The following is a 25,599-nucleotide window of genomic DNA, read 5'->3' as shown; positions in this document are numbered from 1 at the left end:
TGGTCTCCACTGAGGTTGCAGGAAAAACACTACAATCAAATCCTGGCTTTGGTATTTGCTGTGGAAGAGATCAACAAGGACCCCAATCTGCTACCCAATATTACTCTAGGATTCCATATCTATAACACCTACCCCAGTGATGTCAGAACCCTGGAGAGCTCCTTAATATGGCTGTCAGGACAAGGACTGGCTGTTCCAAATTACCTCTGTGAGAAGCAGGGCAAGTCCTTGGCTGTCATTGGAGGAGCCTATTCTGAATTATCAGTGCAAATGGCTTCACTACTTGAGCTCTACAAGTTTCCACAGGTAAGAGTCATGAGGAAAACAGCCCAGACTGTCAAGAGAACATTGATGGCTGGGAGGGAGTAACATGAGGGATTTGAAGCTGGATATGTGACATGGTAAACATTGGGAAATCCTGTCGCCTGAAACTATTCTTCAGCTGCTGCTCAGAGCAATGAAGATGCAGAGGGAAGATGTTTAAGTGAGTGATCACCATTGCCCATTCTTCTAGGATTTATCCCTGCCAGGATGTATTGATATGTATAACTGTCTTTCCATCTCTCTGGCCCTTGTTCCATTCATTAATGTAAAAATTAAATTAAAATTACATTACAATTATTACCTTCATGTCAGAATTTATATTATATATGTGTGTGCGTGTGTGTATACCCATATTTTTAGATGCATATAAATATATCAAATGAAATCTGGAAGACCCAATGGATAAAGAACTAGGCTTGGGATCAGGAAAATTCATCCCCAAAAATTCAAATCTAGCTTCAGACACTTACTAGCGGTGTGACTTTGGACAAGTTACTTGATCCTATTTCCCTCAGTGCCTCATCAGTAAAATGAGCTGGAGATAGTAAATCATAAATCATTCCAGTATCTTTCTCAAAAAACATCCGAAATGAGATAATGAAGATTTGAACATATCTGAAACAACAAAAAAGCAAAGAATAAGCATATGCAACAATATAATTCATTATAATGTAATATAACTGTAATATATACATATATATACATATATAGGTATACATGTATGTGTATATATGTGTAAATGTATGTATGTGTGAATGTGTATGTGTGTATGTACCAATTTAATTCATTCCAAACCAATGAACACTTGTAAAATTCATTTCAAATGGAATGTACTGTACTCAATTGTGCTCAATAATTCAGCTTGCCAGCAGAGGTGGGAGAGATATATTAAAAAACAACAACAACAACAATAATCACCTTGACTTATTTCCAACATTGAAAACAATTTAAAATATGACACGATATCAATTAAAACTAAGACAATGTGAGACACAGAGAAAATGTTGTCTCACAAAATCTGTGGATCAAGAAAAGAAAACTGGTTTTCTGAATTGAGGCAAGTTTCTTAGATGATGTGGCATCTGGCAACTGGAAAAGGTGCCAATTACTTCTTTAGAGATGTGATGGGCCTTTAAAAGTGGGGAGGGATACAATAACAGGTTGAAAAAATGAGGGTCAAATTCCAGGAATGCTGATTGGTGTATGAAAACACATGGCAAAAATATATGTCATGTTAACAAAATGGAAAGATTCACCACGTCTTTTCTGGTTTTATTTAGCTCATACTTCAGTTTCAACAGGGATCATCTTTTGTTTTCCTCTTCAGATCACCTATGGCCCATTTGATTCCACCCTAACTGACAAGTTCCATTTTCCAAGTGTTTATCAACTGGCACCCAAGGATTCCACCCTTGTCCTGGGAATGGTCAGATTAATGGTGCATTTCAAGTGGACATGGGTGGCATTGGTTGTAATAAACAATATCAGGGGTGAACGATTTCTCTGGGATATAAAGGATGAGATGGCCAGGAAGGGTGTCTGTGTGAACTTTATAGAGAAGATTCCTCCCAGGGAGAGATACACTCTTTTTTCCAATAATTTTATCATGTTCAGAATTGATAGTTCTTCTGCCAACGTAATTGTCATTTATGGGGATAAGAACACTCTATTGATATTGCAAAATGTAGACGCACTTCATTTAGTTGTACGAAAAGTGTGGATTACCACCTCTCACTGGGATTACACCATAAGACCACATCGCATGGTCTTCTTTCGTTCTTTCAATAGAGCTCTGATATTTTCAGGTCAGAGAAAAGAGATCCCAAGTTTCAAACCTTTCCTGAGAACAGTTAAACCTACCAAATACCCAGAAGATATTTTCCTAAAAAGATTTTGGAACTCAGAGTTTCAGTGTCCATATGACTTTAATAAGTCGGAGAAACAGGATTGTAAGCAAAATGCTTCATTAGAGATGCTGCCTTTGCGGTATTTTGACATGTCTATGTCTAGCCAGAGTTACAATATCTACAATGCTGCATATGCTGTGGCTTGGGCTCTCCACAACATACTCTTAACTAGATCAGAAATGGAACACCTGAGCGATGAAGGCAGCCTGGTTCTATATCCCTGGAAGGTAAGTTTCCATTTATAGCAACGTAGAGTCCACAGGCATAAACTTCTATCTGATTCATATGATTGGAATAGCTACTGCCTTGAGAAATGAAGAAGTTAGTTACTCAGCTAATAAGTTTGTCAACTATTTTGTCCGAAGAACCAGATCTGTATTTTTCTCTTATTTAATGATACCAGTACTGGCTGTTCCAGAGGTCACTCTCAGTCGTGATTAAAACTTTCTCTTCAAATCAATGGGAGCTTAGGAGTGATATCAACAATAAGTAATATATATCTTTGATTCCAATTTCTAGAAGAAGGAGATGAAGTGCAAAGTGAGCTATATGTCTGAAAAGGGGTACAAAAGCCTGTAAACAAGCATTTTGTACTACTTTATCCAAAAGTGTGGACTGGCAGAAGTCAGAGGACACCCAACCTAGCTATTTCCCAGCCATAATATGTAGCATATCCACATTTAGAAAGTCCCATTAGATTCACCAAATTATCATCATGATTTCTGGCGCAATGTTACCTTTAACACAACAATTCTTGACAGATAGATACAGGATAGATGCAACTGATAAGATTCAAAATAAATGTTATTAGGAAAGACCCAGGTTAAGCAGAGTTAGCACACTAATGCTCTATGGGCTAATATGTCCTACCACGTGTATTTTTGTCCAGTCAGGAGGATTAAAAAGGGTACATAGTATTCAGTTCTGGTAATCATAATTAAAGGTGAACATTGACAAGTTGAAGGTCATCAAGATAAGTGTACCCAAAGAAAAAAAAATGATCTTGAAATCATCACTTATGAGGTTAAGGTAAATGAACTGGGCCTTTCCACCTGGAGTGGCAGTATTACTCAGGAGGAGATGCATGATATTCAAGTATTTGGATATCTATATTGTCATGGAGGTTTAGAATTAACCCATTTGATGACAGAGGGCAGAACTAGGAATCATGGCTAGAAGTTGAAAAGAGGACAAATTAGGTTTGACATCAAGGGAAAAACAGCAATATATAGATGATTAAATAAATGGATAAGAGCAGTAGCAACTTTGTGAAAATTAGATTTGGGAAAAATATAATCAGCTGCCTCATGAGATGATAGGATTTCTTTCCTTGGAGGTCTTAGCACAAGCTGTTATACAGTTACACAGTTATACAGTTAAACGGGTGTTATACAGAGTATAACTATATTTTCATATGTGGTTTTACCTATGATAACCTATGTTATCCTTTTCCACTTCCAAGTTTTGTAATTGAGTGGGGAAATGAAATATCTTGACGCAAATGGGAAAAGTGTTATTATTGTAATCATTATTATTACAGGTTAATTATCATTATTGCTAAAAATTTTGAGCCTCAACTATTTCATTTGCAAATCAGGGGAAAATGTCCTGTAATTCATAGCACACTAATTGGTTATGAGGTCAATGCATTGGGAAAGTTAAATTAAAAGATGCTATGGGTTTAGTGCTTATGCTGCTCTCTGTGACTTTTGAAATAACTGAGAATATGAGAGATGAATCAGCTTTGGAGAAGGGCGAAATGGAAGAGTAGATTTTGAAAGTAATGGAACATTGAATTTGACCTAATTACCTGGAGGGGAATTTTTAATTGTGTTATCAAATGTCTAAAAGGAGACCCAAAAAATGATGAAGATAATAACACCATTAAAGATAGACTCAGTCAAATGGCAAAAGAAATCCAAAAAGCCAGTGAGGAGAAGAATGCTTCAGAATAGAGACGGCTAAATGGAAAAGGAGGTTCAAAAGCTCACTAAAGAAAATACTTCTTTAAAAATTAGAATGGAGCAGATGGAAGCTAATGACTTTATGAAAAACCAAAAAGTTGCAAAACAAAGCCAAAATAATGAAAAAATAGAGGACAATGTGAAATATTTCAATGGAATAACAACAGACCTGGAAAATAGATCCAGGAGAGATAATCTGAAAATTATTAGTTTATCTGAAAATCATGGTCAAAAAAAGAGCATAGACATCATCTTCCATAAAACTATCAAAGAAAACTACTCTGATATGCTAGCCCCAGAGGGTAAAATAGAACTGGAAAGAATCCACCTATCACCTCCTGACACATCCAAAAAGAAAAATTCCTATGTATGTTATAGACAAATTCCAGAGTTCCCAGGTCAAAGAGAAAATATTACAAGCAGACAGAATGAAACAATTCAAGTACAGTGGAAATAACATCAGTGTGGCACTGTATCTGGCAGCTTCTACACTAAGGGATCAAAGGGTGTGGAATATGATATTCCAGAGATCAAAGCAGACAGGATTAAAGGCAAGAATCACCTACCCAGCAAGACTGAGTACAATACTTCGGGGGAAAAATAAAGAACTTCCAATCACTCTTGTTGAAAACACCAGAGCTGAATAGGAAATTTGTCTTTCAAATACAAGAATCAAGAGAGATATGAAAAGTTAAACAGGAAAGAGAAGCCTTGAGGAACTCGTTAAATTTGAACTGTTAACATTTCTACATGGAAAGGTATTATTTGTAACTCATGAGACCTTTCTTCAGTATTAGGCTAGTTGGAGGGAAGGTATATATACATACATACATACATACATACATATATATATGTTCCCTCTAACTATATATATATACATATATATATATGTTCCCTCTATATATGTGTGTGTATACATATATATATATGTATTGAATTGTTTGTTTTCTTAATGAGGGTGGGTGGAGAGGGAGGAAGATAATATGGAACTCAAAGCTTTAAGAATGAATGTTAACAAAATTGTTTTAACATGCAACTGGAAATTAAGCTCTAGGGGGAATAGAGTATAGAAACCTATTTTGTCCTACAGGAAAATAGCGGGGAAGGAGGATGGAAAAAGGGTGGGTAATAAAAAGGAGGAAGGAGTGGAGGAAGGGATGGATGGGGTGCATGCTGTCCTGAGGTGGGGGGTGGGGAGAAATGGGGAGAAAATTTTGAATTCAAATTTTTGTGTAAGTGAATGTCAAGAAATGAAGAAAAAATAAACTATTTATTTAAAAAATGAATAAGCCAGGGTGAGACTAAAGAAGGGTATATATCCTATGCAAAAGTCAAGCAGGGTTCAGGTCCTGTGCTTTACCAAAAGATTCAATTCAAGATCTTAAGGTGGATATGAGTAAATCAAAGAAACCACATTTGCATGTGTGTATGTATCGTATACATAAATGTAAATAAATGACATGTAATGTTGGATGGATCTCACTAGTACTTCAGAGTATCAGGAAAAATTTCATGTAGAAAATGGTTTACATTAAATATTGAAATAAGGCAGAGATTCTAAAGTGAAGAGAATGGAACATAATCTAGGTGTGAAGGGTGGCCATGGCAAAGAAATACAGATGAGAGGTAGAATGTCTTATGCAAAGCAATGAAAGAACTCTTAGTCAGGAATGCTGACTGCATTCGGAATAATGTACAATTATACTGAAAATGCATATTCGGGTAGAACTGTAAAAAATAAATATGACTGCTAATACTTTATCCTAGAGGTGACTGAAACTACTTCAGTGGGCTTTTGAGAAATGTAACATATTCAAATACACTAAAGAAATATCTATTTGTAGCAGTGTGTAGGAAAGACTGGAGTAATCAGAAACTGAGATACAGAAATCAACAAGGAAACTGGATAAAAACATCACTTACATTAGTATTCCAATTTCCTAGGATGAATGTGAAATCTCTTCTTGGTGTTATTTCCATAAGATGTAGGCTTTCATAGAAATGAGTAACTTTGACCTCTTTGGCATCATTAATTGGAGCCCTGACTTGTATCAATACAAGATTGAATAGTTTGCCTTGGATTTGAACCTATAACATTTTGTCATTTTTGAGATGATATCCCAGTAATCCTTTTCTCACTTGTTTATTGAGTTTGAGAACTTCTCCAATATTTCTTTTGGATTCTTGCTTACAAACGTTCATGTGATAATCACTTGAATAAAGTTCATCTGTCTCATCTGTTTAAGTTCAATTATACACAAGATGCTTATATTTAAACTTTCCATCTTCTGCTTGACCATATCCAGCTTATTTTGGTTTCTGAGCAAAGTGACTTCCTGAGAGTCACACAGCCAAGAAGTATAGAATGGCAGATGTGAACTCGCGGAGATTAATGTTGCTGACCATAGATCTGGCATTCTATCCACTGCATGAGGTAGATATCTGTTTGGAGAAAATGAAAATAAAAAGGGTCATTCTGCACTTCAAGAATGGAAAAAATGAAGAGAGAATGGGGAATGATGTCAAGGGCTTTAAGGAAAAGGTTTGTTGTTGTCCTTTGTCTTCAAAGACCACCAAAATGACGTCACCATTGTAAAGCAAAATTTCAGTGTGTCTAACTGTGGCTGATCAGCCTAGAGCAATATGAGTTCAGAATGCTCTACCATAGGTTGGGCACAGATATTCCGTACAAATATTTGGGATGGATATCCCAAATTTGCCCATCCTGCATTTACTTTTTTCTGTCTCAATTCCGTTTTGCTCAGAGAGCACAGCACCTTTTCTTAATATGGGCACGCCATACTGTGCGGTACTGTACCAGTTACTCTCATGATGTACAGTCAAATCCAAAGTTCCTGAGAGAGACCTTGAGAGTGTCCTTGTATCGCTTCTTCTGAACACCATGTAATCGCCTGCCCTATGCAACAAAGACGCAACTGGGATTCAACCAAGTATGGATCAATTGTCTGCTGCCTGTGCTAATTTTGGCCTAACAATAAAGACCAAAAAACACGGGTGCTCCACCAGCTACTACCACACCATCCATATGTGGAATCATCAGCTACAACAAATGAACAAGTTTTTAATGCTGTGAATAAGTTCACTTACCCTGGTAGTGTACTTTCCAGGGATGTGCACATTGACAATGAAGTTGATGTGTGCATTGTCAGAGCTAGCTCAGTGTTTGGGAGGCTCCAAAGAAAGGTTTGGGAGAGAAGAGGAACTACACTGGCTACCAATATAAAGGTCTATAGAGCCATTGTGCTGACCTCATTGTAATATGCTTGTGAAACATGGACAGTCTAACAAAGCCATGCCAGGAAACTGAATCGCTTCCATTTGAACTGTCTTACGAAGATTCTGAGGATCACCTGGCAGGATAAGGACCAGACACTGAAGTCCTTGCTTGAACTGAACTGCCAAGTATTCAAACTATACTTCTGGGAGCGCAACTCTGATGGGCTGGCCACATTGTTCAAATGCAAAATGTTCACTTGCCCAAATACTATTTTACGATAAAACAAGATACTAAAGAAATCTAGCATCAGACTTGAAGTCAGGAAGACCAAATTTAAATCTTTCCTCAGAAACGTTTTAGCTGTGCAAACATGGATAGATCATTTTGGTTTTGTAACCTCACCCCCTCAAAACAAGTAAGGAGCCTTCTCTCTCTCTCTCTCTCTCTCTCTCTCTCTCTCTCTCTCTCTCTCTCTCTCTCTCTCTCTCTCTCTCTCTATATATATATATATATATATATATATATATATATATATATATATATATACATATATATATACATACATATATATGTATATATATATATACATATATATATATACATACATATATATGTATATATATACATATATATATGTATATATATATGTATATGACATTTTGATTCTATTAGAAGAAAGTCTTCACGTTTTGTATCCTCAACATTTTTAGTATAGAGGTGAGGTTTAGAGCTTAGGAAAATAAGACAAGGAGATATGGAGATACAAGGGGCTTAAGGAGAGCAGACAGCTAATGTGGGCATTGAGACAGCAAATTAATTCAAGGTGAATCCAGAATTTCTTTGATGCTTTGAATATTCATATGCAGTTTGTTAATATCAGTTTATAATGTACTCAGTACTGTGATTTGTGTGACTGCCTCCACCTCTGATCAGCAGGAGAGTTGGACTGAAGAATGTTTATAGTGTGAATATTCCACAGAATAGGGCTTTCAGGAGGTGAGTACCAATTATAGAAGCGACCAAAGGATTTGAGATCATATAATGATAGAAAGTTGAAAAGACTAATAACGGAGGCAAGAATCAGAAGTCAAGAAAGTAAAATTCTCCTCACAGCTCTAATATTTTGCAAATGTACTGAGGGATGAAGTAATTAGAAGTTCCTCTACAGGTGATGTTTAAAAAAGATTTAAGAAGGTAAGATATGGTAAAAAATCAACCAAGAGAAAATTTTCAGTAAATAAAGGAATTGAAAAGTTTAACTAATGAATAGGAATCCTTGGAGGTTTCATAAAAGTGAGATTCACATTATGCTTATCCCTACATTTGACTAGGGGGGAGGAAAAACATCTTGACAATACATTTCTTTGCTGTACCTTCATTGGAGAATCACTTCTACTTCTCTTCCCATTTAGCTGCACTCCTTTCTTAAAAACATCCAGTTTAACAACAGTGCTGGTGACCAGGTGTTCATGGATGAGAAAAGGATCCCCACGCAAAATTATGATATTACAAATTTTGTAGACTTTGATAATGATACAGAAGTGCTGGTGAAAGTGGGAGAATTTTTGTCTCATGCTCCCTTTGGTGAAGATTTTTCCATCCATGAGAATATAATAATGTGGAATGAATTTTATACAAAGGTTAGTAGTGAACATACATGGTGGTTTTTCAGAGGGTATAGATATGGTAGTTTACGGATGGGAATTTTAGATTCCCATTTGTTTTCTTCTAGGTGATACATATTATTATTTAATGTTTTACGTTTGCCTAATTATATGTATAATTTTAACTTTCGTCTCTTTTAAAATTTTTAGTTGTATATTCATTGTCCTCTCTCAAAATTTTAATCCCTTTCCATTGAGAAGCCAAGCAATTTCATCAACATTATACAAGTGCAGTTGGGCAAAGCATATCACCATGTTAGTCATATTGTGAAAGAAAATATGGACAATAAATCTAAAAAAAATAAACAAAATAATTCTTCATTCTGCTTTCAAACTCCATCAGCTGTTTCTCTGAAAATAGATAACATTTTTCTTTATAAGTCCTTAAGAATTTTTTTTGATCATGATGTTGCTGAGAATGTCTAGGTAACTCACTATTGGTAATCATACATTCTTTCTGGTACTGTCTTGTACTGTATTGTTACTGTACTGACACAATTTTCTCTAGGCTGTGCTCACTTCACTTTGAATCAGTTCATATTAATCTTTGCAGGGTTATTTTTATTTTATTTTTTACAGTTTCCTGCTCATCATTACTTATAGCAAAATAGTATTCCATTGCAATCACATGCAACAATTTGTTGAGTCATTCCCCAACTGAAGGACATCTCATCAATTTCCAATTCTTTCCCATCACAAAATGAGCTACTAGAAACATTTTAGTACATATAGATCATTTCCCTTTATGGTTTTAATTTCCTTTGGATACTAACGTAGTGGTATCGATTGGTCAAAGTTTATACACGATTTTATGATCCTTTGAGCATAGTTCCTGATTTCTCTCCTGAACAGTGTGATTAGTATACTTCACCAAGAGTACTTTAATGAAATGGAAGACTTTGAAACATTTCTGATGAACAGATCAGAGCTGAATTGAAAGTTTGACTTTCAAATACAAAATCCAAAAGAATCATGAAAAGGAAAACAGGAAAGAGAAATCACAAGGAACACAAGTATTTACATTCCTACATGGAAAGATGATACTTATAACTCATAAGAACTTTTTCATTATTAGTGCAGTTAGAAGTATTATGCAAAAATAGATTGCAGAGTGTGAGTTGAATGTGATGGAAAGATTATTTAAAAAATAAAATAAAATGAAAGGTGAGAAAGAGCAATACATTATGGCAAAGGGAAAGGGAGAGGTAGAATGAGGTAAAATTGTCCACTATCCCCTCCAATAGTTTTCGTTTTCTTTTTCTGTCATATTAGTCAATTTAATAGGAATGGGATGCTAGCTCAGACTTCTTTTAATTTGTACTTCTCTAATCAACAGTGTTATAAATCATTTCATAGTACTATAGATAGCTTTGATTACTTCATCTGAGAACTGCCTGTTCATATTTTTGACCATTTACCAATATAGGAATGACTCATTTCTATAATTTGACTCAGTTCTCTATACATTGGAGAATGAGGCTTTTATCAAGAAAGACTTGCTATAGTTTTTTTTTTTTCACAATTGTGATTACTATTTATTTCTCTCCATTTAATTCACCCCCACACTTATCCTACTCTCTCCTTTTGCCCTGTCTATTCTGAAAAGTATTTTTCTTCTGACTTTAAACCTCCACCATGTGCCCTCCCTCCTCTTACCCCACTTTCTTTTATCTCCTTCCCCTCCTACTTTATTTTGTGTAACATAGATTTCTATACTCAGTTGTTTGTGGATATTAGTATATTTTGAGGCAAAGCTGATAAAAGTAAGATTCAGCCACATCCTGCATCACCTTCCACTCCTTCCACTCCATCCCCTCCATCGCAAATTCTCTTTTGCTCCTCTTTTAAGATACAAAATTCAACCATTCTATTTCCAATTTTCCTATTCTTCCAGTGAATTCTTCTTTCTCACCCCTTAGTTTTGTTTTATTTTTAGACAATTATTCCATCACATTCAACTCTACCCTCTGTCTATGTATACTATATCTAACTATACTAACAATGAAAACGTTCTTATGAGTTACAATCATCATTTTCCCATGTAGGATTGCAAACATTTCAACTTCAATGGATTCCATATGATTTTTCTTTCCTGTTTCCCTTTTTATATTTCTCTGTCACCTTGTATTTGCAAGTAAAATTTTCTATTCACCTCTGATGTTCTCATCAGGAATGTGTCAAATCCTATTTCACTGGATGTCCATTTTTCCCTTAAGGATTACAATGTTTTTCTTAGTAAGTAATTCTTGGTTGTAATTCAAGCTCTTTTGCTCTCTGCAACATCATATTCCAGGTCTTCTAATCTTTTAATATAGAAACTGGCAGATCTTGTATTATTCTCACTGTCACCTTGAGTAGTTTCTTAATTATTGCTTAGAATATTTTCTCCTTGGGCTCTGGAATTTGGCTCTCATATTCCTGGGAATTCACTTTTCGAGATCTCTTGCAGGAGGTGGCTGAATTATTCTTTCCTTTCCTAGTTTACTTTCTGATACTAAAGTAGCAAGGCAGTTGTCCATGCTTATTACTTGAAAAATGATGTGAAATTTTTCTTTTAGATACTGCATTTTGAGTAGTCCAATAATTCTCAAATTTTCTTCCTTGAATGTGTTTTCCAATTCAGGTTTTTTCAATGAGACACTAGATTTTCTCATATGTTTTTCATTTTTTGATTTTGAATTGTTTCTTGACATCTCATGAACAATTAGATTCCACTTGACCAAATCTAGTATCTCAGGAATTATTTTTAAAGTAAGCTTGATACCTCCTTTTCTCTTTGGCCAATTTTACTTTTTAAGAAGCTATTCATTTCAGTGCAATTTTAAATAGGGTTCCATCATTACATCACAGTCATTACCCAATTGATGGGAATTTCTGCAATATCTAGTTCTTTAACACATCCAAACAGAGGTTGTCAGAAAAAAAATTTAGATTATATAAGTTATTTTCCCTTTTCCCTAATATCTTTGGAAATGGACCAAGTAGCTGTATTGCTGAGTGAAAAGGTATACGTCGTTTACTACCTCTTTACTTAATTTCAGGTTGCTCTCCAAAATGATTGGTTCATTTTACAATTCCCCCCAAAAAAGGATTAGTGCTCCAATTTTTCCACATCCTCTCCAACATTTGTCACTACCCACTTCTATCTTTGTAGGTAATCTGGTAGTTGTAAAATAATATCTCAAGATTGTTTTAATCTGCATTTCTCTAATCAATAATGATTTAGAGCATTTTATGTGACTATAAATTATTTTGATTACTTCAATGGAAAAATATTTGTTCATATCCTTTGACCATTTATCAATTGGGGAATGACTCATTCTTACAGATTTGATGAAGGTGTAAGTATTATTTGTGAACTTATCCTCATTTTATTTTACTCTGTATTTCCTTCCCAGTCTCTATTTTTACCCTATCCCTGTTACAGTATATTTTACACTTTACCTGGTATTCCCTATTGTGCCCTTCCCTCCAAAATTCTCCTTCTTTTATTCTCCTGCGCCCTCCCAATCTTATTCTACACACCTTCTTTAAGTCCCTCCTCCATCCTGTCCCACAGTGTTCTCATCTCTTTGGAAGTTAAAAAGACTTCTTTGTAAACACCTTCAGATCTAAATTTTGTTTCCTCTTGATTCCAGGTAAGAGTAACATTCCAACATTATCAGTCTTTTACCCCCATCTGTTTCCTGTGTATTACTTCTATCTTTCACATTCTTTTCATTACATAATTGCTCTTTTTAACCTTTTACTATAAAATTTTCGTTTTTAGAATCCCAGCATATACAACTCAGCCACAATCTTTCCTTCAAACTGCTGCAGTAATAAGTTCTAACAATACTGATAGCATTTTCATATATCATGAGTAGTTTAGCAGATCATGTATCATAAAGAGTTTATTAGTGACTTATAATTGGTCTTTAATAATTTCTTTACGTTTATTCTAGATATTTTTTGAATTTCATTTTTTTATTTTGGAAAAATACTAAAACTTAAATATATATATTGAAAAAGAAAGGTAATAAACTTAAATATAAAAGTAAAAAGAAAAATATGGTATATGCACAGCAGAACATAGGTGAGGATTCACAATACATAACAATAACTTATCGTGTCAAGAGAACTTGTATATTAAATTTTGTGCATTGAGTGGAAAGCTGCCCATCTTTTCTTTGCTCCCAGGTAGGTTTTCTTTTGCTCTCTGCTGTACACTTTGCTTTGTTCTTCCCTCCACCCCTTGCTCACCCCTACTCATCACCCTACGACTACAATTAAGAATGGATACATGTATATGCAGGTATTAAGATGCACATACAAGTATAAAACATACATACAATCACAGATATAAACAGACATATATAAGCTATTCTATTCTTAATCATTTTTTCTTGCGCATATCTCTTTTTTCCTATCTCTCCTAACTCCTCTACTTTACTTCTATCAGCTACTTTGCCCTTTGATTACTTAACCTACACCCACTCTAGCAATCCCCTTCTTATCCTCCTATTTCCCTAAATCTAAACACCCTTTCACCTATTCCATCCCCTTCCCATTTAAAGTCTTTACCCCAGTGATCCCATTCCCCTAAATCTAAGGACTCTTCTATATCCCCCTTTTAACCTTTTCACTCACCTTCCCCTCTAAAGGTCCTTCCTTCATCCTCTCCTGTCCTCCTTATCCCCTTAGAGTTTTATTCCTTCCTAAGTTTAGAATTAGTTTATACTCTTCCAGATGCATATGTATTTTCCCTCCTTAAATCCAGTTCTGATGAAAGTGGGTTTCCAGAGCTAACAGCTCCCCTCCCCCATCTAACTCCTCTGCATTGGTTCTTCCTCTTGCATCTCATTTGTATAATTACTCTTTTAGCTGTTCCTAAACGGTTAAATTTTTTGAAGTCATTTCATAGTCAGGTCTACCCCAATCATTTTAATAAGCTACTAAATTATTACAAAGAACCTTAGAAATGTTTTACATTTTCCATACATAAAATGTAAGCATTTTGTCCTCATATAGTCTCTTGTATTTGGTCATTGTTATGTACCTTGTATTTCTCTTCGCTCTTCTGTGTTAAATCTTCCATTGAGTTCGTGGTTTCTTTTTGGTTTTTAACAGAGTTCTGAAAGTCTGCAAGTTCATCAAATGTCTATTTTTTTTTCATTCAGAACTATACTTAGCTTTGCAGGTTGTGATATTTTTGGCCATAGGCACCTTTCTTTTGCTCTTCAATATATATATTGTTACAAGACCTTCAGTCTTTTAATATTATCAACACTAGGTCTTGGGTGATTCTAATTGTAGTTCCATCATAGGTAAATTGCTTTTTTTTCCTCGTTGTTCAAAATATGCTGTCCTCGATCTGGTGCTTTGTTATTTAACCACAATACTGCTGTGAGTTTTCCTCCTAGGTTCTTTTTCAGGTGGTCATTGATGAATTTTTTTGTATTTCGATTTCCCCCTCTTGCTCTAATGTTTCAGGAAAATTTTCTTTAAAATTTTTCTTTTATTCTTATATCAAAATTATTTATTTGGTCATAGCTTTGACATTGTCTAATCATTCTTATGTTTTTTTGTTCTTGATCTATTCTCTAAATTCATTGTTTTCCTTTGGAATTGTTTCACATTCTTTTCTATATACGTGTATATGTTGTTTATATATTTCATAAATTTGTGTATGTACGTGTATATTTCTTTTTTTATTTTAATTTTTCATTCTTTAACACAGTGTATAATAGATAAAACAATTCAAACTTTTGGATAGGTGATACTTCTTTTTAAAGCATTTCCGACATGGACCACAAAAGAATTTTTTTTTTTAACATTAACCAACTGAGACACAAACAATATTTACATTGCTAACTTCACAAGCTCTTCACTAAATTGTCTCCACAGTATTACTCAGAATTGAAGGACTTTAACTTATTGTTGTTGGTCTAAAGTCCTATGCCTAATAGCTTAATTTTAGACTTAACCCCAGATGTTCCCCGACCAATAATCTATAATTGAATAGGTCCGGTATTAAACTTGCAAAACTTTTGACTGTAGGAAATTGCCACTAAGAGTAAGGACATTGCAGGGATACAGTATCTCCCCGACTTCATGTCGATTCCAGGCAGGATTAGATTATCCACTTCCATTCAGTCAGTCTTAAGGTCTGCCTGGTGTCAGTGAGGAAATTGAGTCAGGAGAATCCTACCTCAGCCCAGGATGAACAGCCGCTCTCCCACCCTTCCCATGAGATCACCTTTTGCAGTTCATACCAGCATCTCACCAGCTTACTGACATCATGGGTTGGAGACCCAGATCTCATTTCTTGCTACCCATAAATGGAGTTAGACTCAGAAGAACAGTCACTTACTAGTCCCATAGCATCTTAAAAAATGGCTAGTTCCAATAATCAGGTTTCAAATAAGATTATAATTTCACTTTGGCTAAGGAACATCTTTTGAGGTAAGTCTTAAGTGGCTTACATGCCTTTCTATACATGTTCTAGTTCCTAATTAAATACTAATCATAAAATCAAATTTACCCTTAAAATCTTAACTTTTCCTTCAAAAACACCAAATTTTAACCGAGGTTACCTTCCTCTAGGAAATTTAGACTGAAATTCTTTTCCTCAAACTAAAGATGTCATTGATTTATTCTCAGTGATTAATTCAGTCTATTATTTTAATACTAATTGCTTCTATCTCACTTTGTAACATGTCCAATTTCTCTCCCCGTCACTCCCCTCCCGCCGCTTCCTAATACCTTGCATTCTGATTACTCCTTCCCTCAATTTACCCTCCCTTCTATCACACCCTACTCTTCCCTTATCCCCATCTTCTCTCTTTTCTTCTAGGGCAAGATAAATTTCTATACTCCATTCCCTGTAGTTCTTATTTCCAGATTATATGTAATAAAAATTCTCAACATTCGTTTCTAATACTTTGAATTCCAACTTCTCTCCCTCCCCCCTCTCTCCCCAGCCCCACTGAGAAGGGAAGCAATTCAATACATACTAAATATGTGTTCTCTGCTAAAGACTTCCATAATACTCATGTTGTGTAGTACTAGTTATATTGCCCTCTGTCCTACTCTATCCCCCCTTATTTTTCCCTCTGCAATTGACCTTGTCCCTTCTCGAAAGTGTTTATTTCTAGTGACTCCCTTCTCCCATTAGCCCTCCCTTCTAACAATCCCCTCACTCCACTTGTCACCTCCTCTCCAATTTTCCTGTGATGTGATATAAATTTTCATATCAAATTTAGTGAGCATGTTATTCCCTCCTTCAGCCACATGTGGACAGAGTAACTTTATTTCCCCCCCCCTTCTCCCTTGTCTCCTCCGTTGAATAAGATTTTTCTTATCTGTTTTATGAGTTATAGCCTTCCCTGATCCATTTCTCCCTTTCTCTTCCCTGAATTTTCCTCCTTCACCCCAATATTTTTTATTTTATTTTTTCATTTTTGGTGTGTGGATATATGTATATTTCTTAGTCTCATAACTTCACTGGCTTCCTCTTGCATAACTTTGATTTTCAAGTTGTCACCTTCTTCCTTAAAATTCTCAATCACCTTTTCTAATTGTTTGACTTCCTTGTAGTAATCTTGTTTTCCTTGTATTTTTTCCTCTTAATTTTTCCTCAGTCTCTCTCATTTGATTTTAAGCCCTTCAGTGAAGTTCTTTGGGGGAAGATGACCATTTGACATTACCCTTTGGAGCAGAAGAGGGTGCCTTGCTTCAGTATCTTCTTCAAGAGATGAACCCTAGTCTTCTCTATTCCCATAGTGTCTCTAAGTTGGGATTCTTTCTCCTTTGCCTGTGCATTTTTCCTAGTAATTTAGTTTTTATAGCTGGTTATGGGGTGGGGGGATGGTGGCTGTGATCTCTGATCTTCTTCAGATCTCCCTCTGACAATGAACTCAAACAAAGACCTCCAGCCTCCTGTAAGTGGCCACAGACAGAAACATCTCCACCCCACTGCTTCTGCACTCGCCAAGCATGTGCTGGTTCCTACTAACTCACATACCTTTGTGCAACACAGCTGGGTCTGGCATTCCTTGTCAGCAGAGGTTCCCTAGATCTTCCCCAGCTGAGACACACAACTTCCCTCACTGTCCTGGGAGTAAAAGTTAATGTGACTGTGACCCAAGCAGATGCCCAACCCAACTACTCCCAGGGCTTGCCACTTGTTGTTTAAGCAGTTTACTGCTAGTTGTTAAAGCAGATCCTAGTCTGAAAGAGTTCATTCTTCACTAGCAGGAAATCTAGTCCTAGGATTTCTCTTCAGATCTTCTCCAGTTGTTCCAAAAGGACCCCTATCCTGCCCGTAATCATATTTCATTTCAAGGCACTATGTTTACCCAGAGGTTCTGCCTTATTTGTTTTATGGAGGATAATCTTGAGAGCTTGAAATTTTCTGACCTACTCTGCCATCTTTCCAGACACCTCTCTTCTTCTGGACCCTTCATATGAAATTTTCCTTTGAGTTCAGCTTCTTTTATTATAAATAACTAAAAGACTTTCAGTTCATCAAGTGTCGGATTTTTTTTTCTTGATTAAGAATTGTAACTGAAATTTGCTGAATAAGTTGGTTTTGGATACAACCTCATGCCCGTTGCTCTACAAAATATAGTGCTCCCAAGATCTACATTCATTCAGTATAGAAGCTGCTGGGTCTTGTGAAAACCTAATTGTTTTTCCATTCTATTAAAATTGTTTTTTAAACATTGCTTCCAAAATTTTGATTATAACCTGTGAATTGTGAAACCTGGCTATGACATTCCTGTAAGTTTTCTTCCTAGGATCTCTTTTAGGTGGTTAGTGGTGGATTCTTTCAACTTCTACTGCACCTTCTCATTCTAGAAGGTCAGAGTAATTCTGCTTAATAACCTCTTGATAACAAATAAGAGTAGGGGCAGAACAGGGATCCTCTTGGAACAAGTGGAGAAGACCTGAATAGAAAGGAGAGTATAAAAACTGGCTTGAAACTAAACATTAAAAAAAAAAACAAAGATTACGGCAAGTGGTTCCATGCCTTCCTGGAAATCACAGAAGAAGAAATGGAAACAGTGCCACATTTTATAGTCTTGGGCTCAAAGTATACCAGAGATGGCAACTCAAGTCATGAATTTAAAAGATATCTGCTGTATGGTAAAATAAACCATGACAAATTTTGATAACATACTAAAATGCAGAGACATAACCTTATTGATACAAGTTATAAAGTTATGTTTCTTTTGTTATTAAGCTATTGCTATGGGCATTGTACTTCAAAGAAAGCTGACAACCATAGAATTGGCACCTTCAAACTCTCTTCCTAGAAATAACTTTTGAGTTTCCACTGTGCAGCAATCAGATTATATCAGCCAATACTTGAAGAAATTTAGACATTTTTCGGGCACATATAGAACACGCAGGCTTCATTGGAAATGACTATGATGTTGGGAAGGGTTGAAGACAAAAAGAGAAGGGAGGTCACAAGATGAGATGGATAAAATGTGTAATGGAAGCAATAAACACGAGGTTAGAAAGACTTAGGTAAGTAGTGCAGGAAAACGGGGCATGCCATGCTATGGTCGATAGCATTATGAGTCAGAAATGACAGAACAAAATGCCCCAGAAGAGGTACTTCTCCTATACCCTTCACAAACTGCAACATGTCTTTGTCACCAGTCCACTTCTGCTATTGGCGAATTCCATTTGTTGCCTCCATTTTCAGGATATACTATTGTTAACAGTATAAGATTTGCTCTGAGGAATGTTATAGCTGCATCCTAGAAGTATAGCAAGGCAGTTGGCATTGTAGAGTGTTGGACAAGGAGTCAGGAAGACATGATTTCATTATTGTTGCCTCAGATATGTCGTAGTTGTATGGCCATAAACATGTCACTTAGTAGTACCTGCTTCTTGAAACTGTCAGCAGCATCATCCGTAAAATGCACATAATAATAAAATCCACCTTTCAAGCTTGTGAGTGTCAAACACGTTAATATTTCAAAAGCACCAGACAAACTTAAAATGCCATACAAAAGTTCACTAAAATTAGTATTATTTAAAAGGAATCTATTTGAACCTGGCCCATTTATTTCTTTACAAAAGATGTCACTTATTTGTTAGTAGTTATATATGGCTACATTCACAGGAGACACTTCCCACAAATTTCCAGTTCTACTGTCATTGGTAGGAAATATTTCACTGTAATTCCTTAACCAGAAAGAAAAGAAAATTCTATACTAACACAATTAGAAGTACACGTATGACTACAAGTATATATAGACAAGTATGTGTGTATCATATGTAATCATTTTCAATGAAAATTTATTAGGACATTATTGAATGCTTATCAATTGACTTCCTTGGTCTTGTTTTCCAAAGGCAGAATAATATTTCATTTATTTAATGCTTTCTAGAATTTAGTGCTGCATCATTTATCTGTTAGGTAAGGAAGAAACACTTGTTGATTGATCAATTGACTGATTGAATCCCTTTAAACATGGACCAGTGAATTTCTCCTGATCTTAAAATATTAGAAAATAATGAAGTAGCTAGGTGGTGCAATGAGTAGATTTCCAGCTCTGGAGTTAGTCAGATCTCAGTTTCTATTAAATCTGACACACGAGCTTTGTGACCCTGGGAAAGTTACTTACCCTCAATTGCCTTTCAAATTAAAAAAAAATTAAAGAAATCTCTTAATGGTTCTTTTTAAAAAGATATTCAAATTCTACAACATTTATGGCCTTGCAACATTACTAACTGACAGACTGCTTTGCACCTTCTAGAATGAATGAAAAGCCTGTTCAAAGAAACTTCTCCTTTTCCAGATTCCCTGTTCTGTGTGCAGTGAAAGCTGTGGCCCTGGGTATCAGAAATCCGTCAGAGAGGGAGAAGCAATCTACTGCTTTGACTGCATCCCCTGCCCAGAGGGGGAGATTTCTAACCAGACTGGTAAATATATGCAGAGAAATGAGCTCCTTCCCCTTATTTTGCAAGAAAGAGTCTTCCTATAGATGAAAGGAAGAGAATTGGAATAGATTGTAAAGGTCACATAAAATTTTGGAGAAGTCACTCTCTTGGTGTACATGTAGGAACATTAGTGGAAAAATGCCAGAGATGGGGACAACCAAGCTGGGAACACAATGTAGCCAATGTCAACACAGTATTGGAAAAGGAAACTTGGAAGGAGCAGAAGGTGGCGGCCTTGCTATGTAGGTTTGTGGTTCTGATTGTCAGGTACAAACTTAGGGAAAGCTAAAAATCAAACAAACACCAAACCAAAGTAGCACACAGATGAGCTGAATTTTATACTTAAAGAAGAGAAAACAGCAATAACTGCTCATAAAGCTGTTTCACGTGGGTGTTAAAGCTACCTTTTAAACATCAAAATCCCTTGGGGGGCAATATTTAATGATCTTTCATTATACAGTACTCCAGTTTTTCCCATTATCTGTCACATTCTCTCCTCCCAGAGGGTCATACCATATAACCACAATAATTTTTAAAAAAATAAAGGAATAAGTAAAGAAAAATCAGCAAAATCAATACAACAACAAAAAAATACTTACAATGTGTTCAGTGTTTTGGATGTTTGAGCCTTCTACCTCTGCCAAAAATAGATTATGGATATCTTTTCATATTACATATTTACTTGCCAAATCTCTGTACCTTAATACAAGCTCACATTTTTTTAAGTTCCACATATATTCAGGAAATATGTATGTTTTAGTATGATGATTTGAAATATCTTGTCTTTTTATTCAAGCATATCCAGTAATTTGTTCAAATGCTTCATTCACTGTTAAATAGTCTCTTAGATTTTTTCCAAAACAGAGAGAATGATATTAAAGTCTACAGCTATTTTTGTCTTACTCTCTCTTAGTTGAATTCAGGTCACTTTCCTTCATGATTTTAGATGTGAAGGCATTTAGTCCATAGAAATTAAGTATTAATATTGCTGTGTTGTTATTTCCAGAACAATACTGTGTCTGCACTCATATCGTTTAAGTTTGACTATTTGCATTCATTTAATAAAATGGTTTAAAGTACTCTATTTTAAAATTTTATTTGATGTATAATTTTTCCAGGTCTTCATTTTTATTATATGTATGTATTTTCTTAAGTTGTTTCCTTTAAGACACAGGCAGGTTTATTTCCTCATCCAACATTTCACTTTTTCTTTTTCTAAAGCGAAATCTAAACAATTAAGCTGATTCAATTAAATTGCAATCTAATAGAATACAACATATGATGTATTATATGATGTAATGTGAAACAATACAATGTGATATGCTGTGATATAATGGGCAATTAACTGGCACCGTGGATGGAGTGCCAGCCTTGGAGTCAAAAAGACTGGAGTTCAAACTTGACCTCAAACACTTACTACCTAAGTGAGCCTGGGCTAATCACTTAACTCTGTTTACTCATTTCCTCATGTGTAAAATGAACTGGAAAAGGAAATGACAATCTGCTCTGATATCTTTGCCAAAAAAATAAAGCAATCAAACAAACCCAAATGGCGTCATGGAGAGTTAGATCCACCGCAAATGAATCAAGAATATTGATACGATATAATTATGATAATAAGTTTGATTTCTCTCTTCTAATGAAGATACTCAGTTCACGGGATCTGATGGATTTCAGTGATTGTAGTACTGAATTAATAAGCAAAATAGGATGAAGTTTAAATTAGTCATCCATATTAACACTGTCAGGATTATACATATATATATGGACCAAATAACTTTTATATTAATGATATTGATATTAGGTATTAACTAAATCACTGTAGGTTATCACATAAAATCATGATTGTCTGCCATAGAGAATCATATTTCATTAATCCTGGAGCTTGTCACAGCAACATCAATATCCTTTACCCCTACAAATTATTATACATGTTACTTGGTGGCATTTCCTCTTGTCCACCACTTCCTTAGCTCCAAAGATCTGGCTGACCATAACATCAGGTACTTGACTTTTTTGAAAACTCTATATAAGTGACAGGTAGATTGCCTTTACTGGGAAAAGCCTGCTGTTAATGACTCAAAGGCTAGTTAACAAAGTGATTATGATTGATGGACTTGTGCTTCAGTCAATCATAAAATTTTGAGAGTTTTTGGTGTTAACCAATCACGAAATTATACTGCTGCATTCTATTTAGTTCTCTCCTAAGTGTATAAAAGTAGCCAGCACCTTAGGGGAGGGGTCCACGATTGAAGGACGATGTTGGACCCAATTAATTAGGAACTCCAAGATTTCCAAATAAATTGAAAATGCTTTAAAAGACTTACTCTCTCTTGCACTTTGCACAGGGATTTGAGGATCACATAATATTATATGATATAATGTGATAAAACAGAATATGATAATTGCATATGATATCAGGCGTTATGAGATGAGAGGCACTGATAAAACATGATATTCAATTATACAATATGATATAATTTACTGTGATATAATACAATCTAAAATTATGTGATAGAACATAGCACAATATGAATATAACAATATAATTTAATGCAATACAGTGTAATGTAGTGTAAAGTAACAGGAAAATAAATTTTAATGAATAAAATTATGAGAATTCATATTGATATTTTGATTCACCAGTTTCTAATATTGTTTCCTTGTATGAATCATTGTTGTTTTTTATTGCTGTTGGTTGTTTATGTGTCGTTGTTTAGCTGATTATTTGTCTTCAAGTCTTCATGACCCCACCTAGGGTATTATTGGAAAAAAATTCTGAAGTACTTTGCTGTTTCCTTTTCCACCTCATTGCATAGATGACAAAATTGAGGTAAACGCGATTGAATGACTTGCCCAGGGTCGTACAGCTAGTAGTATTTGTAGGTAGGTTTGAACTCAGATGCTCCTAACTGCAAGGTCAACAATATACCAACAAATAGGACTTTTTCTCTTTTTAAGAAATATGTAGTGTATTTATTTTCACTTCTCGACATTCACTTCCATAAGAATTTGAATTCAAGCTTTCTCCCCATTTATCCCCACCCCAACCCTGGGACACCATGCATCCCATTCACCTCTTCCTCCAGTCTGTCCTCCCTTCTATTATGCACCACACTTGCATTCCCCTTCCCCTCTGTTTTTCTGCAGAGCAGAACAGATTTCTATGGCCATTACCCACATAACTTAATATTAATTAAAAGAAATATAGTTTTTAAATATTGTTTTATTGATAAACCTTAACGTTTAGTTTAGCTAACATAATAATAATATTAAATTTAATAAATTAAATATTAGAAAATAATATTTTTTGAACTATGGAATAAGTGGAATTAACTGTCAGAGACTTGAACCGCATAGACAATTGTTGAGTGAATTCCAAAGCAAAAGTCTCTGTGTCCCATTTTGTATCTCTAACCTAAAATGGGGTTGTCAGAGAGCAGTTGCTGTGCAAACATGTTAGGTATAATGCTTTATCCAGATATCTTACTTAGTCTCAATATAATGTTTTAGAAACGTGTCATTAATGAGTGGTTATCACCAGAAAAGGCATGGGAAACAGCCTTGCAATGCAGCCTACTTGTAGCAAATTCTTACTGTGACAATTTTTCTGTATTTCCTACATTTCTTCTAAGGAATCTTCTAACACTAAAATTTTCACACCATCTGTGTTTTTCTTTTTGCTCTGCCCAATTTTTATGCTTTGGAAGCCACCTACTTCCATCTGTCAATTGCTTCTAGGTCTTTCACTTTTATCCAAACAATTCATGCTTCATTAACCTCTCAGTTTGATTTCTGACTCCATAAGATCTGACACCATATCACCTAGAAGGGCACATTGTTCCCTTTATTTCACCCCTGTAGCAACCTCTACATTCAGCTCCCTTTTTTGTGTTCTATTTCCCCATTACAGTGTAATAAAATGAAAGGAAAGATTGCCATTCCTTGATAGAATATGTGTGTCCCAACTTAACTCAGTGCCTGTTGGTTAAGTGCTAATGGTAATTGACTGTGTGAAATCAGAACATGATTATTTCAAGTAACATCATTCTTATCACAGCCATGAAAAAATTTATCTTTGAGAATACTTAGAAAGCTAAGCTCTTTAAGAAATGGAAGGACAAAAGCGTCTGATATATTAATGATAATATATTGGAGATATTCAACGTGGGAAAATGTGGTGTAATTTCTTAGAACTGGAGAGGATCATGGAGAACCCTTTGTATTCAAGAAGTTGAGCTTGAGGAATTCAATTACCCTGTGTCAGGGATAATGAAGATTGGCTGAACTTGAAATATTGAGAATTTTTTATTCTCCACAGATATGGACAAGTGCATCACATGTCCTGGAGATGAATACGCAAACACAGAAAGAAATCATTGCCTTCACAAGACTGTGACCTATCTGGCCTATGATGAAACCCTGGGCATGACTCTGGCTTGCATAGCCCTGTTTTTCTGTCTCCTGTCTGTTATAATCATCACAATATTTGTGAAGCATCAGAACACTCCCATAGTGAAAGCCAATAATAGAACTCTCAGCTATATCTTGCTCCTCTCTCTAAGCCAATGCTTTCTGTCTTCATTGCTCTTCATTGGTAAGCCTACCTCAGTCACATGTCTGCTTCAACAGACAATATTTGGCATCACATTCACCATGGCCATCTCCTCCATTTTGGCTAAAACAATCACAGTAGTTCTAGCTTTCAAAGCCACAACACCAGGGAGCAGGAGCAGAAAATGGGTGGGTTCCAGAACACCCATTTCCATTATTATTATCTGCTGTCTGATCCAAATGATTCTTTGTGGTATCTGGCTGCTGCTCTCTCCCCCATTCCCAGATACAGACCTACACTCTCAACGTGAGCACATCATACTTCAGTGTAATGAAGGCTCTCTCCTTGCTTTCTACTTTGTCCTTGGTTACATGGGATTTTTGGCTTTGGGGAGCTTCACTGTGGCTTTTTGGGCTAGACATTTGCCTGATACCTTCAATGAAACCAAGTTTATCACCTTCAGCATGCTGATATTCTGCAGTGTCTGGATCTCCTTCCTCCCCACATACCAGGGCACAAAGGGGAAAGCTATGGTAGCTGTGGAAGTCTTTTCCATTTTAAGCTCTAGTGCTGGATTACTGGGCTGTATCTTCATTCCCAAGTGCTATGTGATAATTCTGAGGCCACACTGGAACACCCTGAAATGGGTCAATCATAAATCCTATGCCAGGGGAAGCCATCATTCTGAAGTATTACCTCATGCCACTCAGCAATGTGGAAGGCCCCCCAAAATTACCAAAATCAAAATTGATGTTAAATAGCTTTTCACACCTGACTCTATTATCTGTTCATCTGAACAAACTCCTTGTTACTCTTCTACACAAAATCATCATTTCATTCAGTATGAGTAACAGTTATGTATGACTCTTCAATCACCTAGGCTCAAATTTAGGCTCTATACTTAAGTCCTCACTCACTCTCACCCCTTTATCACATCTACTACTAATTCTTCTCATATATGCTGTATCTCCTACTCAGCTCTTTCTCTCATCTGACATTTCCACCA

General features: G+C 35.6%; 1 protein-coding gene across 1 annotated transcript; it reads left to right on the top strand.

Moving 5' to 3' along the window:
• LOC140507396 (vomeronasal type-2 receptor 26-like) lies at positions 1-25,354 on the top strand. Its single transcript, XM_072615495.1, has 5 exons — positions 1-306; positions 1,652-2,458; positions 8,846-9,073; positions 19,897-20,020; positions 24,360-25,354. The coding sequence occupies exons 1-5, from the start codon at positions 271-273 to the stop codon at positions 25,352-25,354; spliced, it is 2,190 nt and encodes a 729-aa protein (XP_072471596.1). The 5' UTR covers positions 1-270.
• Positions 25,355-25,599: the final 245 nt, after the last annotated feature.

This window comes from Notamacropus eugenii, chromosome 5 (genome assembly GCF_028372415.1).
Source record: "Notamacropus eugenii isolate mMacEug1 chromosome 5, mMacEug1.pri_v2, whole genome shotgun sequence".
Classification (NCBI taxonomy): Eukaryota; Metazoa; Chordata; class Mammalia; order Diprotodontia; family Macropodidae; genus Notamacropus; species Notamacropus eugenii.
Note: the sequence above shows the minus strand (reverse complement) of the source record. Positions and strands in the feature narration are given on the sequence as shown.